At 45.4% G+C, this 18789-nt stretch overlaps 1 protein-coding gene across 1 annotated transcript; it reads left to right on the top strand.

The window, feature by feature from the left end:
• Positions 1–523: 523 nt before the first annotated feature.
• On the top strand, positions 524–18320 carry KCNK12 (potassium two pore domain channel subfamily K member 12). Its single transcript, XM_041424151.1, has 2 exons — positions 524–875; positions 17425–18320. Exons 1-2 carry the CDS (start codon positions 524–526, stop codon positions 18318–18320), a joined length of 1248 nt encoding a protein of 415 aa, XP_041280085.1.
• The last annotated feature ends 469 nt before the right edge of the window (positions 18321–18789 follow it).

Consider the following 18789-nt stretch of genomic DNA (forward strand, 5'->3'; position numbering starts at 1 on the left):
ATGCCGAGGGACCAGCGCGTTCGCCGCGTCCCCCGCGCCCGGCCGGCGCCGCGGTGGGAGCGGAGAAGTGGGGACAAGTGGGGAGCGGCGGGCAGGGCAGGGCAGGGCAGGGCAAGGCAGGGCAGGGCAAGGCAGGGCAGGGCAAGGCAGGGCAGGGCAAGGCAGGGCAGGGCAAGGCAGGGCAGGGCAAGGCAGGGCAGGGCAAGGCAGGGCAGGGCAAGGCAGGGCAGGGCAAGGCAGGGCAGGGCAAGGCAGGGCAGGGCAAGGCAGGGCAGGGCAAGGCAGGGCAGGGCAAGGCAGGGCAGGGCAAGGCAGGGCAGGGCAAGGCAGGGCAGGGCAAGGCAGGGCAGGGCAAGGCAGGGCAGGGCAAGGCAGGGCAGGGCAGGGCAGGGCAGGGCAGAGCCGCCCCGTCCCGCCCCATCCCTCCCCCGAGCCGGGCGCGGCGGTCCCCGGGGGCGCGGCAGCGGCGGCTCCAGCGGCCCGGCCGGGGCGGGCGGCGCGCGCCCGCCGCGCCGCGCACCGGATGATGCCCCCGCGGGGGGCGGTGGGCTCCTGCCGCCGGCGGCGCCTGGCGCCCCTCAACGAGGACAACGGGCGGTTCCTGCTGCTGGCCGCCCTCATCGCGGCGTACCTGAGCGCCGGCGCCACCGTCTTCTCGGCCCTCGAGAGCCCGTCGGAGGCGGCGGCGCAGCTCCGCTGGAACCGGACCCTCCACAACTTCAGCCGCATCTTCAACATCAGTCTGCCGGAGCTGCGCGCCTTCCTGCGGAGCTACGAGGCGGCCATGGCCGCGGGCATCCGCGTCGACGCCCTGCGGCCCCGCTGGGACTTCCCCGGCGCCTTCTACTTCGTGGGCACCGTCGTCTCCACCATAGGTGAGCGCCGCCCCGACGGCCCGGCGGAGCAGAGCCGCCCGTCCGGGGGATGCCGCGGCCCCGGCCCCGTCGTTATAGCGACCAAAGTTTGGGGAGAGGCGCCGCCGGGTTGCTGTGGCAACCGGGGCTTCGCAGCGCGTCCGGGTCGCTCTGTCCCCGCCGACCTCCCGTCCCGGCGGTCGCGGTCCCGCGGTCCCCTCCAATCCCCCCCTCCCCGCTGCACGGAGCCGGGGACCGGCGCTGCTCCCGCGGGTTGGCAGGAGCGCCGGCCGTCGCGGCTGCGGGAGCCCCGTCCCTCCCCAGCAAACTTCTGCTGCCGGCGGCTGGGCTTCTTCGTTCTGCCGGCCCGAAGGAGCGAACGGGGCTGGCGGCTGCCCGGGTAGCGCTGCCTGCGCCGGGATGCGCCCGCCGTGCCAATGGCTCGGTACCGGGAGAGGCGGCGCGGGGGCCGGCAGTAGCGGGCTGATGGAGATGCTGAACGAGAGACAGGCTTTCGCCGTGCCTGGTCGCCTTGGTACCGGCTTTAACTGCTGGCAAAGTTAGGATGTGTGTGTGTTTAAAGACGCAAAGTCGCGTGTGTTCCAGCCGTAGCGTTCTCAGTGTATCGCTGCAGCCGGCTGCAGTTTTTCCTATCCCATAGATGTTTAGGAAGAGCGGCACTTTGTGAAGCAAATGATGAGTTGTGGTGGGAGGATATTTTTTTTTTAAACTCTGTGGCTATCTACTGCTCTTGGACTGTTGCTTGAGGAAACCCTGTCCCCTGAATACAAGATCTTAGCGGTCTTAACTCTGCCAGTTTTTAAGTTCTGTAAGAAGCCAGGTGTCTTCTGAGCATAAATGTCTTGTTTTCCGTTTATTGTAGAGGAAGAAACTCACAGCTCGTTATTGCATTTACATTCATTAGGTACGGAAAATGTTTTATGAACAATAACTAATCCATATAATGGAGTGGTGATGGTGAGTACAGCACTGTTGTCAGGTATTGTTACTCTTTGCATTGAAAAATCCAGTTAACTTTTGCTTTGCAATTACATTTGGTAGCCCTGTCATTAAAACACTGTTTTAATTAAGCATTAAGCTTTCTTCATCACAGGAACGTATATTTAAAAGAGGTGATTTTGACTGATCAGAATGAGTGAACAAAAAAAGCTAATCTTTTAACAAACCCATTGTTTCATTACACCTGCTGTGAGAAACAGAAATCTTCAGGTGATGTGTAAACACATTGCTTCCCTGCCAACTCTGGCTTCTCCTCTCTGAGGTTATTGAAATGTAAAATGTTTCTTCTAACTTGGCATTTGTTTCCATCTCCACTTTATTACCCCGCCTGCAGTTATTTGTACCTGGGCAGAAGAACTGAGGAACTCAGCAGGGGTTTTGCCGGGTCTGGACAGGTGTAAATGGCAGACCGAAGAGTTGTGTTTCTCATATTCCTGTAGCACCAGCCGAGTCCTTTCTCCTTAGAGTCAGTAGTGCCACATCTCACATGCAAGGTGAGGGATGAAGACTGGGGGATTTTTTGTGATGTGCATCAAAGGCTGGATTCTGACAAGTGTTCCCCAAGTCCTACCTTCTCTTGGAATGCTACCTGGCAGTGCTTACTTCTGGATTGCTTAGAGTACTTGGTGTGAGTTCAGAGAGCCATAGAGCCAGGCTTTGCTCTGATGCAGGCTGAGTTGTGCCTGTGGGCACAGCAAAGGCCGTGGCAGAGCTGCTGTGCTGGGGGTGCCAAACCGCACAGCCTGGCAGGAGCAGTGTCTGCCGGAGTCCCAACACCCCGAGGCTGCTGTGCTCCATCCAGGAATGGCTTCCACCATGTACATTGCACGTGTACAGCTCCTGCAGATGAAGAGGAACTGGTGCCTCCGCCTCAGTGCTTCTCTTCACGTGCCTCTTCAAGCTGCTGCAGCTCATAGAGGCAAAGCCCACGAAGAGCTCAGCTGCAGCAGGGTTTCTTCCACCACACAGTTGTATTCGGTTATTTTTGGCAGTTCTGCCCAGCAAAAGCAAAAAAGCCCAGTGAATTAACTAGTGCCACTAAAACACGACGCTGTGCTCTTACTCAAACGTGCACAAAGCTGTCTGGCTCGTGGTCCCAGCACGGGAGAAACCAAATGGCAGGGCAGCGAGATGTCACCTGAGTGAGCAGTTCCAAAGCCATTCTTTCAAGGTCCATTTTTTATCCTCCCAGCCAGCTCATTTATGTACCTACCCACCTGGACTACCTTTGATTCCACTGTCTGCTCACACACCAGATTATCCTGGCTCTGAGCAGTTTGATTTGCTTTCATGTCATGCTTAATTGACAAGAATGCTGTTTTTACCCAGCCTTGCCTAGAACTACCAGACATGCAGAGTCAAAACAGCTTTCCTTCCTCCACAGCTTCATCAGTTACGTGTGTCAAAGCAACTTTATTACTCCAGCTAAACACACCACCATCCTAGCGAGGTGGTGGAAATCTTCCTTACTCACTGCTTAACAAGCAGCAGGTATACTCAGTGTCTCTCAAGGGTAAATCACCCACAGGTTACTCAGCTTCTCATCTCTAGAGGATTCCAACTCGCAGGAATCTCGCTATGTCTTTTGAAGCCCTCGCTCTGTTCTCAGCAGTTTTAATAAAACTACTAAGTCTTTCTCATGCAGGCATTGAAATGCAGTCATCCAGGCACAGGGCTGCAAGTTCTCCTGGAGTTTGTGTGAGCTGAGCTGAGAAGGACTCCAGTTCTTCATCCTTCTGTGAACACAAGGGTTAGGAGTAGCCGGGCTGGGAGAGAACTGTTCCACCCATGCTCCTGGAGCAGGCCCTTCGCAGAGCCAAGCAGCTCCCCTCTCTTAGGTGCCTCCTTGGCTGCAGTTCTGCACTTCCCTAAATCCTCAGGGACACAATCAAACAGTCTTGGTGAGAAACGTGTTAATGGGGTCTTTAAGAAATGAGAGTTGAAATTCTAATTTTAAAGCATTTTCCTGAATAGCCCACAAAATGTGTAGCTTGCAGTCCATAAAACACCCTCTTGATAGCACTCTGGGCATTTAGTTTTTATTACTGTATTGTTTGTGTTTGAATAATGAAATGTTGAGTCTGTTTTCATTAGACACATCTGGTCAGAGCAATGTTAGAAAATCCTTCAGTCTAACTTCTGATTGCTTGCTGTGGAACTACACCATCTATTCAGTCATTATTTTGCAGTCCAAAAGGTACTGGGTTTCTAGGCAATTATTATTATTACTCTGATTTCTTTAAGGAGCAGCTAGGTGAAATTTATTCTTGATTTTTTGGTCTAACTGACTGCAGACTTTGGTTTTCAGTTGAGTTTTTTCCTTCCCTCCCTCCAATGTACCCAGCACTTTGTTAAAGACTGAAAACAAAAGTATAACTCAGACCAGATTTCTCCCTGGTAAAGTGTTACAGATGCAGGTATAATCAGTCCTAGCTTTCCCTGTATTCTGGTAGCAGAGATTTATTCTGCCTAGCACACCAGGCAACTCTGGAATGCCTGAAGATCTGGATTTCTGCCTCAGTCTAGACTTTGTACCCAGATTTCTTTCCTCTCTTAAGTGTTAGAATAAATCTTAGGTGCCTGTATAGTAAAACATTTTGTAACATAGACCCATTTAAATTGGATTCTAAGCTTCTTATATGTAAGTACATGTTTCAAGAACCAAGTGATAGAATTGATTTATAGAAATCCATACCAGGCATGAAAAAATGAGGTCAAGTGAAGTACTCTGATATATAAAAGTGATTTTTAAAATAAAATATTTTTTATAGCACCTTTACTGTGGGCAGATTATTTTGGGGTGGAACATGTCCGGGTTATGTGTGCTTGAGAAATACCCCTGGGAAGAAAAGAAGCAGGGATCTTCTCTCTGTACAGCTGTGCAGGGGTTACAGGTGTTGGGGACACAGTGTGTAGGAGTGAGCAGAACTATTCATACTTGTCTTATCCCTGAGGTATCCTGTTAAATTACTCAGTATTCCAGTGGACTGACAACTCCACCCAAAGGGATGGGGGCATCCTCTGCTCTTAAGTAACAGACACAGCACTCTGTGTTTTCTGCCATCTCGCTGGCTCTGGCAGCTGTTTTCTCCTTGCTTGGGATGTCAGCTGGGTTAGACCTTCTTCTCTCTGGCTCCTCTGTAGGGACCAGCCCACCCAGCAGAGCATTTCAGCTTGTGCTCCACAACCTAAGCACCATAACCACTCACTTCCAAAAGACCCTCTGGCCTTGTATCATAGTCTTGTGAGAATATCTGTCGGTCCAGATGTTCTGGAGGTGATAAATTAATGGAAGCGCTGTGCAAAGCACATTTGGACAGCTCAGTAAGCACGGGTGAGATGTTGGACTGCAGGGGTTGAGAGCAGCCTGTGAGATCAGGCATTACAGAGGATAATTTGGTGAGAAATCCCACAAATAACCAAGATATTCTGAAGGTTTAAGGGGCAAGTCTATTTGTCCCATCTTCTTTGTTCTGGCTCGCTGCTCTCCCTGAAGGCAGCCTCGCTGTCCATGGGGCCAGCCCATCCAAAAGGTGACAGCCACACCAGGGTGTGCACCTGATAAGCAGCAGCGTTACCTCCTCAGGGCTCTGCAGTTCTCTGGGGCTTGTACAGGCAGCTTTTGCAGAGGTTTCAGATTAGGGGGGAGTTGCCTCCACATTTGACCTTCTTAAAGTTAAGAAATAATCAAACAAAACTGAATGAGAAAGCAGCTGGAAGAGCCAGCAGTGTTATTAAGCTGCAGTGTCAGGTTATTTGTCTTTGCCATCCTGTACACAATCTGCAGGCAGAACGAGGGGGTGTTTCAGGCAGATCTGATTCCTCCGGTGCGTGCCATGCTTTGATCAATGTGCCGGTGGATTTCTGAGTTATTTTCTCACTCGGGTAATCTCGATAAAGAACAGAGAGCAAGAGGCTCAGAGGGCAGCAGGTCAATGGTCAGCATATTTCTGTGGAGAGTTCTGATCCTACACTGATTTTCCTCAGATGAAGTACTGTGACCATAGCAATGTTTTCTGCTTGCCATAGCTGCATGGGAGTATTAACTTTTTGGATGCCACTGATAGGAATTTCCTAGGTGTGTGGGCATAGGTTGGGTGTTCTGGGCAGAAAAGTAATCTACAATCACAGCTTGCTTTCTTGTATTTGAGAGCAACCACATAAATCTTTACTTGGAATACATCCATGTAATTACACAGGTGACTTGAGGAGTCCCCACTGAAGGGTCGTGATTAAATAATTTTGATCCTAAATTTGTTGTGATTTTATTCTAGAAGGAAGGAGGGAGAAATCCAAATACTTGAAATAAAACCCTTTCTAAAATTAAAAAAAAAAAAATTGTGAAAAATACTACTTTAATGTCACTGCTTCTTAGGGTTTGCCTGCCCCTGTAGGGTTATGCCAGCCACAGAAAATTAAGCCTTCGCTGTGCTTTGGCCATCCAAACGGAATGATCTCTGCAGAGCATTTCAGTTCAGGTTAGTTAATCTAAATGTTCAGATGTTTCTTTAATATAAACCCCTAGCTAAATGTTTCAAAATACTAACATCAGTAACTGATGGAGAAGTCAAGGACAAACAAATTGCACTTGTTTTTGCCATGGCTGTGGAGTTTGAGGTGCTCAGCTGGAGCCCTGAAATGTGGGGTCTCCAAATTAAATGTCAAGCACCACAGCCTTGTCGAGCATTCATCCAAAAACCAAATTTTACCCAGTGTTACATGAGATATGGTCCAGCATCTCAGAAGCATGGGGAGATTTTATACTGCCTTACGAGGTGCTGGTTCAGGTTCAAAACAAAGACCAGCTGGAGTTTGTAATCATGGATTCCATTTTTGCAGCCTTCGGGGTCATTGAAGGAGCAGTGCCTGCTTGGTGAACATGTACCTCCTGCTTAGCAGAACATTCCATTTGGTCTTCGGTGATAGTCCTGCAGATACCTCTCTTTTAGTTCCCTAAGCATTGACAAGAGCTTGTAGATGTGATTGCAGAGCAGACACTGGTGTGCCAAAGCACCCTCTGACAGCTCTCCATCCACGTGTGGCTCCAGCCAGTCCGTCTCTCTTAGCGAGCAGCCTCCCTGTGAACCAGTGATGGTGCCTGCGATAGCTGTGAGGGATCATAATTGCTGGGCTTATCAGCTGCCCTGTTTGCTGCAGGCTCATAAAGCCAAATCCTGCTTGAAACTCTATGGCCTGTGTTCCCATGGAGCCCTGCCAGTCCCTGGAGCCTTCCCCCACTTTGTTCTCCTGGGGATATTCCCCCTTTCCTTCTCGTAGTGCTTCTCTTCTGCTGCCTGCTCACCTGCCTTTCCCAGCCTGAGCTTCTCCAGCTTCTCCTGCCTTCCTCCAGTTAGTATGCCCTTCTCTACTGGGGATTTGTTTGCTTGATTAACTTTCAAATATTTGTTTGCTGTCTTTACAGCCTTTCACGTTAAGGACTACCAAAGAAGTCAGAAGTAAAGCTTTACAGCTTCTCTCTGTTCCTCATCACCCTCATCCCCTTTCCCTAGTGTTAATCCTGCTATTGACCCTCATTTCTTTCTTGGTTTGTTTCCTCCTCCTTCTCTGATTGTCTTCAGTTTGACACAGATCATATTTTTTTCTCACTTGTACCACGGGGTCATCTTTGCCAGCGCACTGTCTTGTTTTTATACAAGCTTTAATTGCTCTTCATCGTGGAGAGAAGAGGAAAACAATTACAGGGTAGTTCTGTTGACAATTAACTTCATGTAACATTACCTGCTGCTGGCGGTGTGCTGGAAAATACAATGTCATTTCTTTATTTTAATGAATGCAGGATTACCTTATCTTTGAAGCTGTTAAGTCAATGAGAATTTTGCCTCTTGCCATAGTAGCATCAGGGTTAGAGCAACAGAAGAGCAGCTGGGAACATTTCATATGCAATTTTGAGACTGAAACAGCTTGATAGTATTGAAAGCATAGCCTTTGGCCATGATCTGAATAAGCCTTGCTTACCTATATCAAAAGAGACAGTTTTTGTAGTGTGTCAGCACCAAGGGCATATCTTAGGGCATTTTGGGAAAAGATGTTTAAGGGCAAAAATTAGGGTTCATGCTGATGAACATTTGAAATGTGAAAAGTCCTCCTGAGCACAATAAATGTTTGAAGTGACAATAAAAACCTTTTGTGAATAGAAGCACTCTAGTAACAAACAGAATTATATTCCAAGGGGCAATTGCATAGCAATCCAGACAAATAAAATACCTCCTCAATAGCCTATTTCTGCTGAAGTCAATAGCAGGCCACTCTGCAGAGCTTTAGGAGATCCTACCTTAGGTGCTTTATTGGCACACCAGGTTTATAAAAGAGATGCACTTGTTATTGCCATGTAAAATACATCCCCCTTAGCTCAGTGGGTCTGTTGATGGCACTGGCTGGTACACCTAGACATGGGAAGGTTTCAGTACCATCTTTCTTGAATCAAATGAGAAGTAGAATGAAAATTAAATCTAATTGCATTAGACAAGGCAAAGCATTAGCAGCCTTTACAAGTAATTAAAGCCTTGGAGTGGAATAAGGTAAGAAATTGAATGGTTTGATGTTAACATGCGGGATTACTTATTCTGAGTGAGGCACTGCTATTGCTTGTACTTAAAATTCCATAATAAGTGCATGAAAGGAGCAGTAATGCCTTGAAAACAGTTGTAGCCCCACAGCAAGTCCTCACTGGATTTTAACCTTTCTGAGCTTGTTCCTCTGCAGCTTCTTCCTCTTTAGAAATTATTGGCCAAATGTTTCACAATCATTCTCAAGTTTTACACAGGCAAATTTAATCACAGCAGAAGCTGCAGCTAGAAGAAATTTGTCCATGCAAGAGCGGAGTGAGAAACTAATTCAGTAAATTTCAGTTAAAGCCAGATAAAATGTCTTTGGTTATCCATCATTATATATTCTGTCATCTTGTTGCTTAGCCTGAGAATTTGGAAGCAATATATTTCTCTCCTGAGGGCAAACAAAAAACACAGTGTCACTCATGCTCAATGTGCATGAGTGGAGTCAGGTCTGCTTTAAGCCTGGTGGAGATAGGAGGGAGTGACAGCAGTGTAAAGGTCTTAAACCCAAGCTGGGATTTTCACAAGAGAGGCAGAAACAAGCTGTTTGATATGATGATTTGTTAGTTTACAAAAGCTGCTACTGGCAGAGCTGCAGGACCAGGAAAATCTCAGATAAAATATAAGCTCAAAATTGTCTTGGTGGTGTGGCAGAGTTGTTCAGTGTCATTAAATTTAAAAATAGTCAAGGGAAATGCCTACTGAGGAAGGAAGAGTTAAATGAAGAAGTAGAAAATGGGAAATAACTGGTTAGTCAGCAGTCCTGTCACCCTCTATTTCTGTTACAGTAACTTAAAATTGGGACTTTGTGCCTTCGTGAATGGATTGGAAGAGCTGCCTGAGCAAAAAGATACTTGAGAATTTGCTCTTTGCTTTCAGCTGAAACTTTTTAAAATAAGAGACCCTTGAAGGTATATTTAAATCATTAAGAAGCTCAGGTAGGTTTATCAGAGTTTTTTTCATTTAATTGTAACTCGAAGTTTGTCCAGAGATTTGGAAAAAAAAACCCACAAAAACAAAAAGCAAACAAAAACAAACAAACAAACAAACAAACAAAACAAAACAAAACAAAAAAAAAAAAACACAAACCAAAAAAAAACCAACCAGGCCTAGGAGTGGAAAGGATGTTTTCATGTTTAGGGCCTTTTTATCCCTTGGGTACATCTTTATAGCCAAACTCTTTGTAAAGCAGAATAGCTGAGACAACTATGAAGAAACAGATGTTCTCTGAACACCTACCTACACAAACACCAGTGGCAGAAGAAAAAATATGCCACAAGTCTGTTGTTTAATCCAGTCAAATGATAAGCCAACAATATAACCACTGAACAACCTTTCCCATCTGTAAGGCTCAGAAAGCCCACGAGTGACATCTTCTTCTGTCAGACTTCTTATGCAGGGAAATATGACACAGACCCAAAATCACTTGTGAAATCTAGATAATGCTGTTTCTTAGCTTGAAAGGAGAAGTACTGTGAGATGTACTGGCACTGAAATGACAGTTCATGTGCAAGTATTCTTTGGAAGCCAATAATATCTCAAGAATATAACAAAATTTGGATGCCATTACTCTTTTTCACTTGGAGTTCAGAAAAAAAAGAAAGGCTCAACCTTGGGTGTACATAGCATCTGAAATACAACTGCAGGTTTCAATAAACAGCAAAAGCATGTGTGAATGCTAATGTTTGAAATGACAGGGCATAAGCTTTTTTTCTCTTAGGGTGTTGCTTAGATACACGATCATCCACACAAAAACATTCTCAAAAACACATAGGGAAATAAGAATGGAAGCAGCTTTAAAAATGAAAAATTATGACTGCAACAGAAATCTACTTTTGGAACAATATTCACCTAGAATCATCAGCTGCATGAAGACTGTAGGAAGGTCAGAGGAGGTGGCAGAGTATGGCTTCAGATATTGGACACATCTTAAGAGCAAGAAGGAATTGGTGATTCTTGGGGTCCATGAGCTCCACTGTTGTGTATATCCATGGTTACTGAGCCACACTTCATCTGGTTTTTCCTGGTTACCATGCTTTTGTTTTCTCTTTGTTTTTTAAAGCAGTATTTTTAAGTGCAGGGGTGTTTCCTGTGTCTGGTGGTGTTGCAGAAACCCCTGTGTTTTAGGTGATTCTGGGCAGTGCAGTAAGCCAAGGCAGATGCTTCTTCACACTCATGGATCATGAGCATGGGTTTGATACCCTCCCTGGCAGCTGTTAGAGCATGCGAGAGTGTGAAGACCCTAAGCCTGTAGTGCCAAGGGGAGGGTTTTTCACAGTAAAACAACTTTGGAGCATGTGGGATATATTTTTCTGTTATTAGCACCACCACCATTTCAGAGAAGATTATAGCAAAATTGTTTTCCCCAGCTGTTAGGATAAGAAAAGAAAACAAGCCAGAGACAGGAGCCTGCAGTGATCAGGTGTGGAGGCAGCCACAGGAAGCAGCTCTGGGCTAGTTTAAATCAATGTACAAGGAGACAGGCTGCACCCAAAGGAAAGAACATCCTGCTCCCATCTTTTTCTAGAAGCTCTCCTTTGTGAGGTGGTTTAGGACTAATTTAGGCAACACTAGCCCATATTCTTTCTGTTTTAACAAGCCATTAGAGTGCTTCGGCTGTGCCAAGGGGGCAGGATAACTGACAAAACAGGAGGACATTTAGTGGCATCTTGCTGAAGATTTGCCCAAGAAAGGCAGCATAAAATGAAGAAAATAATTTCAGTCTTGATTTTTATGATTGTAAACCGTAAACTGGCCCCAAGAGTTTAGCAGACAAGAAGATTATATTATTTATAAGAACAATAAAACCTTAAGTACTGAAAGAAAAAGTTTATGAACAGCATGTTAATAGAGAAGGGAGATTGTCATGCCACAGGACACGTCCATCCCTTTAAAGTCAATTCAGCAAGAATAGTGCCAGTTTGTAGGTCTTGACTTTCTTTTTCTCTGTGTAGTTTGAATTTCGCTCCTGATTTTCATCCTCTGAGCTTTATTCTCCACTATCTCCTTTTAGGAGGGGCTCCCTCTCCCTCATTCAAAACCATGTTCTGCCAAGGTAGGATTAGCCAGAAAACTGAACATAAGCTTGCCAAAGATTTTGAGACTCTCCCCACATATTCCCTCTTCAGGGGGGCTGCTTAGCAAGACCTTGGGCCAGGGCTGCTGCTCAGCTGGCAGCACTGATGGCTTGGCACAAGTCAGTCCCCATTTGCTTGTACAAGGTGTAAAAAGAGCAGCTGGCCCCAGCCAGGCATAAAACTGCTTTAGAGACACTTCTTCTTCTCCCTTGGCTTGGTTCTGTGCCAAAGCAACTTCAGCAAACCTCCTTCTGTATTTATTGGGTTTTGTCTTTAGTAGTGAGCAAGGGTGGACCTGTTTGGTTGGTCTTTGGTGTGCACTTCCTTTGCAGGCTGTACCAGAAAGGGCAGCTTGCAGTACAGCTGAGGAAAAAAGCTTGCCTACTTCTGCTGAGTGAAAAGAGCAGGAATACTGCTGGTGGTGGTGAAGCTGAAGCCCCAGTGTTTATCTTTTTAAGGGCCACGTATCACTCAAACATGCAAAAGTTAAGCCACTTGAGCTGATGAATGTGCCTGCTGAGTACCCACTAGAGACTGAAGATCTTTCTTGGAAAGCTCATCTAGAAGGTGTCAGCTTAGAACAACACTCTTGGGAAACCTGCTGCAAGGAGGAGAAGTTAAACATTCATGAGCAGCCAGGTTTTGAGGAGGTTATTCCTCTCTCCTTCCCTGAGGTTTCTTTGGGATCACCCCCAGTGCCTTAGACCCCATCAAGGTGGCAACAATTGAGGTTTCTGAGGTCAAACCTCACCCTTAGTCCTCTCAGTCTGGCATATCCTTCACCCTAAATACATTGCTCTGGCTGTTTCACACATGGCAGCCTCTCCTTAGGTTTTGGAGTCCCCTCCTCACCCCCCATACAATTCTATTAACTCTTTTTAAAACCAACATACATCAAAGAGGAATGAATATTTGGCCATGACCTTTCAGCCTGTGGTTTAAGGCATGGCCAGCAGAGGAGTGCCAAGGGTGATTGATTCTGGTGTTCACTGGTCACTCAGGCATCACAGCACTTTGGATAACCAATAACCTGATCACCACTGTGTGTAAGTAGATAAAATTGGGATTGTAGAAAGCCTGTAATAGTCACCTGCAGCTCTTTGAAACTCCTTTAAGTTCAATTAATCATCTCCTGGCTCTGTTCTGCCAGAGTGGCTCCTTTTGAGTAGCAGTTGTCTCAAACACCTGACTGATGTTTCACAGGTGGAAATGAAACAAGGAGCACCAGCAGAGACATGGGTGGTTTTTAACTACATTCATTAGGCTTATCATGGTGCTCTTTTTTGGATAGAGAATGGATAGAGAGAATGATTATGGAAGTCAGTCCTTATTTGCATGGTCACTCAGTGTTTTCTCCATGGAATATCTGCCCCACTACATGGGTCACCAAGGACTGCAAGCTTGTGTATGATACAGGTTAGGCCAGCCCTAAAAACTGCAGTTGTATCTCATTTGTTCAGAAATAGCACAGGTCCAACTTAAAGGATCTTAATTCACCCAGTGCTGGACAGAGCTCTGCTGTTCAGGAGATGTTTGCAGATAGTAATCTCAATAAGATCAAATGGGATTTTACAGCAACTTCTAGATTAAAGGCTTTGCAATAGAAAAGCTCTAAAATAATTTCTTGTTTGAGCCCAGAGTGGGGTATTTAGTAAAGCAGGTTGAGAAAGATTTAAAGGGAAAGTACATCTTTAATTTGTAGTCTGGAAATGCAGAGCCATTTGGAAGAACTGACTCCTTGTATTCCGATTCCTTGGGAAAAATCTCTGGATGCAGCAGTTTTGTCAGCTCTGAGCTGTGACCCTGTATCCAAGGCAACTGTTTCTGGATGTTAGGTGGTAAGGAGTTAGAGAATAAATAAGAGGCAGTTGTAAAATATACAGGTATGATTCTCAGGGGAAATAATGATGAAATGCTAACAGGTGGGAAAGGGTGGAAGGAAGCACCAGAACCCAAACATGGGATTCAGAGTAGGGTGTTTGGTTCCTATCTACATGTATAGTATGGTTTATGTGTCAGTCAAGACCAGCCAGGACAATGGGAGAGCTATGAAGTAAAGCAAGTTCAGAAAAGACAGGAAGCAGGAAAACATTAAAATTGGTAGCTCTTTTTTTTCTCTGTGTTCTGTAACCCCATTCTTTTAGCCTTTATGTTACAAGAACTTCTTTCCTTCTGGAAGCAGCATTCTGGTTATAGTTGTTTCTGTTGTTTGTCTCTGTGGAACCATTTGTTTAAAAAGTTATTTTCAACCATTTTAGTTTCTTTTGATTTCCTTGAATATAACTACGTGATGGTTATATAGTGGTGTAGAGGTGATGCTGCTCTGATGATCTAAGTGCTGTTTCACTCTGGGATTTCAAATGACTGCTCCAGTGTGCTGACCTGCTGTGTGAGTGAAGGCCTATGGCTTATAAGGAGAACTAGGGTGGCTGAAAGAGGCAGGGACACATTATGCCCTTTCTTGTGTTGTTTTCTGTGACTTCCTTGTGTTCAGTTTTTGAAATGACCAGAACTTTATTGCATCTCTGAGTAAATACGTATTTTACTGCAAAACTGTTACCCCCTTTAATCTCAAAATGTAGTGAGACAAGGTAATTGCCAAAGTAATTTGACTGAGAGAAGAGCTCACAAGTACTAAAGCTGCTATTCCTTTCTGTCTTCTGGCATCAGCCACCTCTTACTCATAAGAAAGTGGGTAAAAGAAAAGAAAGCAAGAGCAACAGGAAGCATATGTCACAAGTTTGTCCATCTGTTCTGCCTCTTGAATCCATCCCTAGCTTAAGTAATTTAAAGCTCCAGATGAGCAGAACTGTAACCACAAACCTGTTATGCAAGTCAGGATGAGGGTCTCATTAAATGCCAGCACTTAACCGTGAGAGGCTGCTGCTGAAGAGAGTTTTTTATCAGCTCATCTCTGCTAATTCTCTTTGGGGAGGAGAAATATCAACCAGCTGAAATTAATGCTGCCATAGAGCTTGTATCTGAGGTGCTGGGGCAGAATTGGCACGAGGGAGGTTCAGATATTGCTTCTGAGCCACACAAAGTCAACCCCAAGGCACCTGTGAAATATGTCTCAGGGCCATGAAAAGCACAAAGCCCTGTTGTGCTTTTTCCCTGTACTGTGTTGGGAGCATAGGCAGTTCTGGATGAGTTTGCTCCATGCAGGCATCACGGTGTTCTGAGCCTTGAGCGGGGGCCAAGCTCAGAGATGAGGTACAGAACATCCCAGGACCAACTCCTCGTGCTGGGGGTGGCACCGAGGGACAAACACAGCTGGCAGGGGAAGACCCTGCACACAGAGCCCATGACTGCTTCCCTCAGCCAGCTGGTGACCCAAGGGATGTGTTTTAGTGGTGGCTTGGCAGTGCTGGGGTAGCAGTTGGACTCAATGGTCTTAAAGGTCTTTTCCAACCTAAATGATTCAGTGTTTGCCTAGCCTCATTTTTTGCCTGTTTTATGTTATTTCTTAGCTTTTTCATTGCTGTGATGGGCCCTTTCACCTTGCCTAGCTACATACTGAATTTTGGAAGCATTTTGCTTCAGAAAAATTTTGATGAAACAAACAGCATCAAAAATATAAAACTTCATCACCTCTCTTGAATGATCACCAAAAAATAGTAAAAGGCTTCAGCGCATTTACAGCTTGATCCAAACTGTTGCTATCTCTTTTTTTTTTTTTCCTAATTAATAAATGTGTCTAGCCGTATGTGTGACAATAAACCCATTTATTTTGATGGTGATGTTCACATGCTTGCTGTGAAGCACATGTTTAAGTGCTTTGCTGACAAGGCACAGGCAAACAGATGCCTTCTCCATAACAAGTTGGCTGTGTATCCCTAGCTGGCAACCACAACAGGCTCCCCAGCTCCTTCTGAGGACCAGGCACTTTGGATATGCATCATTAAATGAGAGGACACCTGCTACCAGCCAGCCCAATTCAGAGAACAGGTCCATCCCGCAGAGAAGAAGGAACTGAGAACTTCCCAGAGCCCATGGCAGGCTTTGTGGGGTCTGCTTAAAGGTGGTCTTGTTAACACTGCAAAATGGAGAGAAGACAGTGGGTCCAGAAAGCAATGACCTCTTTGGTAATATTTTCTGGTAATACTAAGCAAGTTTTTCACTGACTTTTACACAAAGCACTCTTTTTACAGTGATGCTTGTGATCATAAAATCAGAGAATGGTTTGGGTTGGAAGGGACCTGGAAGGTTATCTGTTCACATGGGCAGGGACACGCTTCACTAGATCAGGTTACTCACATTATGAGGTATGGGCTGATGTGCTGGCACACAGCTGTTTCTGAGCCTGCCAGATCTGTTGTGAAAGTAGGACCACCTCTTCCCTCATTCATCTTCATGTCACTGAAAAGATATGTCTGAGTTTACTTGTCATGAGCATTTACATTCTTCTGTCAACCAATGGGAAATTCTCTATCAACAAAGTAGGAAAGGAACACAGATAAACTAGCCAGAAAAATTCAGCCATTGCCAAAATAGATAAAGAGATTTCAAGGAGCAATCTCAACTCATTGTATATAGGCAATATTATCCTGTTGCTGTTTATAAAGGTGTTAGTGGTAATAAACTGGATTTAATTATTTCATTATGCTCTGTAATGATTTCATTATGCTCTATACTTTTCCTTCACAAACTTCTGTTTATATTGTCTGGTCTTGATATTTACCTCCTTGAATATATTGCTTGCTGGGTATTTTGGTGGAACAATACAGCAATGAAATTTTGGTATGTGGATTTTTCACAAAACTTTCATTTAGATTAGATGCGGTTATTTATTCTTGGGACATAAGCAGTCACCTCAATCCTGTCAATGTTTTTTGCCTGAGCCACCAAGTGTTTTCACAGGGAAGAATAGCAGAAAAAAGCCAATACCTGCAGAACTGAGTTTCAGAAGACTCTTCTTGAGATAGGATGTGAAATGTATGTAATCTTTTTCATAATATAACTGGTATCATCAAATGACATGGAGTAAACTTACTGTATTTATTTGCATGCAAATTTAAGTTCACTTTTGCTGTTATTTAACCATCTGTTAGCTACAAGGCATTTCTGCTTACTTTTAAAACTTCGTGTATGAGGAATGCTATAATAATAAGTAATATTACAATAAGTAATTCATATGAAGAAGAGTTGAATTAATATTGTTGCTGGATCTTCCCAGAGTTTATATATTCTGATTTTTCTGTTCAACTCTGTGCAGCAGTGTTTTTCCCTACTGTAATTATCCATCTGCAAGTTCCCAATGCCCCCAGTCTGCCAGGCAGCTCTGCGGCGTGATGGCTTTTCCTTCCTTCTGTGATGACACCAGGTGGGCTAGTCACAGCTGGGATTTGGAAAAGGCTTGAAAGTGCTGTTATTTTTAAAACAGTATTCAATATTTGGGAGGTGGTTTGGGGTTTTTTTTCTTGTTACACAACCTGAAAACTTCCATCTTCTCAGTGGGAATGTTATAATCAGACCCCTATAACAAAAATGTTACACTGTGTTACAGCTTGTGAGCAGAGAACTTAAATTTTCCATCAGGTCATGATGGCTGACACATGTGGGAGCAGGGAAATGGCCTCTTCACCTCATCCCACCTTGAAAAGGTTTGGGCTCAGTGAGTCTTCTACCTGCGTTTCAAGTGGTGTTGCTCTGTTAATACAGATAATAATCCTTTCATCTTGCAAGGAATTTTTTTGCTCACTTTTGAGTTTTAGTCATCTTGTTGACCTTTTGGTGCCTTCTTCTTTCTTCACCAAACTCGGTTTCATGTTGGCCTAAGCTGACTTAGAGATAGCACTCCTTTTGTCCAGTGAGATGGGAGCCTTGTTAAGGTACATGTATCGTGAGCTTACTCATAAAAACCTGTGTTATTAACGTTGCCCATTTATCTCCACACCGTAGGTTTTGGAATGACCACACCAGCAACAGTGGCTGGAAAAGTGTTCCTCATTGTCTATGGCCTTTTTGGGTGTGCTGGGACTATCCTCTTTTTCAACCTCTTCTTGGAGCGCATCATCTCCCTCCTGGCATTTATCATGAAGGCGTGCTACGAGAGGCAGCTGCGAAGGAGTGGTCTCCTACCTCCCAACTTCCGAAGGGGGCCAGCCGTGTCCGGGGTGGGCAGCCTCGTGGGCTGGAAGCCGTCCGTTTACCACGTCATGCTGATCCTGGGAATTTTTGCTATCGCCCTTTCCTGCTGCGCCTCCGCCATGTACACGGCAGTGGAAGGATGGAACTACGTTGACTCCTTGTATTATTGCTTTGTCACCTTCAGCACCATCGGCTTTGGAGATTTGGTAAGCAACCAAAACGCTGTGTACCAGCATCAGGGATTATACAGATTCGGGAACTTCATGTTTATATTAATGGGAGTATGTTGCATATACTCCCTTTTTAATGTCATCTCAATCGTAATCAAACAAATTTTGAACTGGGTGTTGAAAAAATTCGAATGCAGATGTTGCCCAAAGTGCCATAAATCCAGTACCCGCCTCAGCCGTCGCAACGCCATCACCCCAGGAGCCCGCCTGCGCCGCCACAACGTCGCCACGGACGCTGACGGACAGTACGACAGTGACACCGAGGGCAGGAGGCTCTCTGGAGAGATGATCTCCATGAGGGAGCTCACGGCGTCCAGTAAAGTCTCCCTGGCCATTCTGCAGAAGCAGTTGTCCGAGACAGCCAACGGCTACCCGAGGAATGTTTGCATCAATACGAGACAGAACGGTTTCTCTGCGGGGGTGGGGGCTCTGGCCATCATGAACAACCGCTTGGCAGAAACAAGTGATTCTAGGTAGAGTTTTTGGAATTCTGTTTGTTTCTTAAATAAAAATAAAATGGCGGTTAGGGTGGAGTTCCCACTGTAAGCTACTGGGAAGTTTTACATTTCAGAGACAGCCTTGGTATTCATTGGGTGTTCAGCATTTTACTTTCTGGGGGTTTTATAAGTTTTCTCTAATATGCAGTGAGATCTTTACCATTATGTTACAGTTTTCCCCTAAGGGGGTTTTAAGTGAGACTTGGATGTCTTTGATGCAGAATCTGGTGCAATTATAGAAGGATGGTGTAAATGGCTAGGACGGTGTCAAAACCAAGATGTTCTTCTTCAGAGCAGCGCCTGAACCCAAACTCTGTGTTAAAAGGCATAAAGCAGGCAAGTTGCGCTCCAGATTCAAACATGGGGTTGGTAAGTTTTGGCTAACCAGTGTCTCGCAGTTTGCTGAAGTCTGGGTCCAGTCCTGAGCCTTGTACTCAATGCTCTTCAGC

This window comes from Onychostruthus taczanowskii, unplaced genomic scaffold (assembly GCF_017590055.1).
Source record: "Onychostruthus taczanowskii isolate IOZ18803 unplaced genomic scaffold, ASM1759005v1 scaffold80, whole genome shotgun sequence".
In the NCBI taxonomy this organism is placed as follows: Eukaryota; Metazoa; Chordata; class Aves; order Passeriformes; family Passeridae; genus Onychostruthus; species Onychostruthus taczanowskii.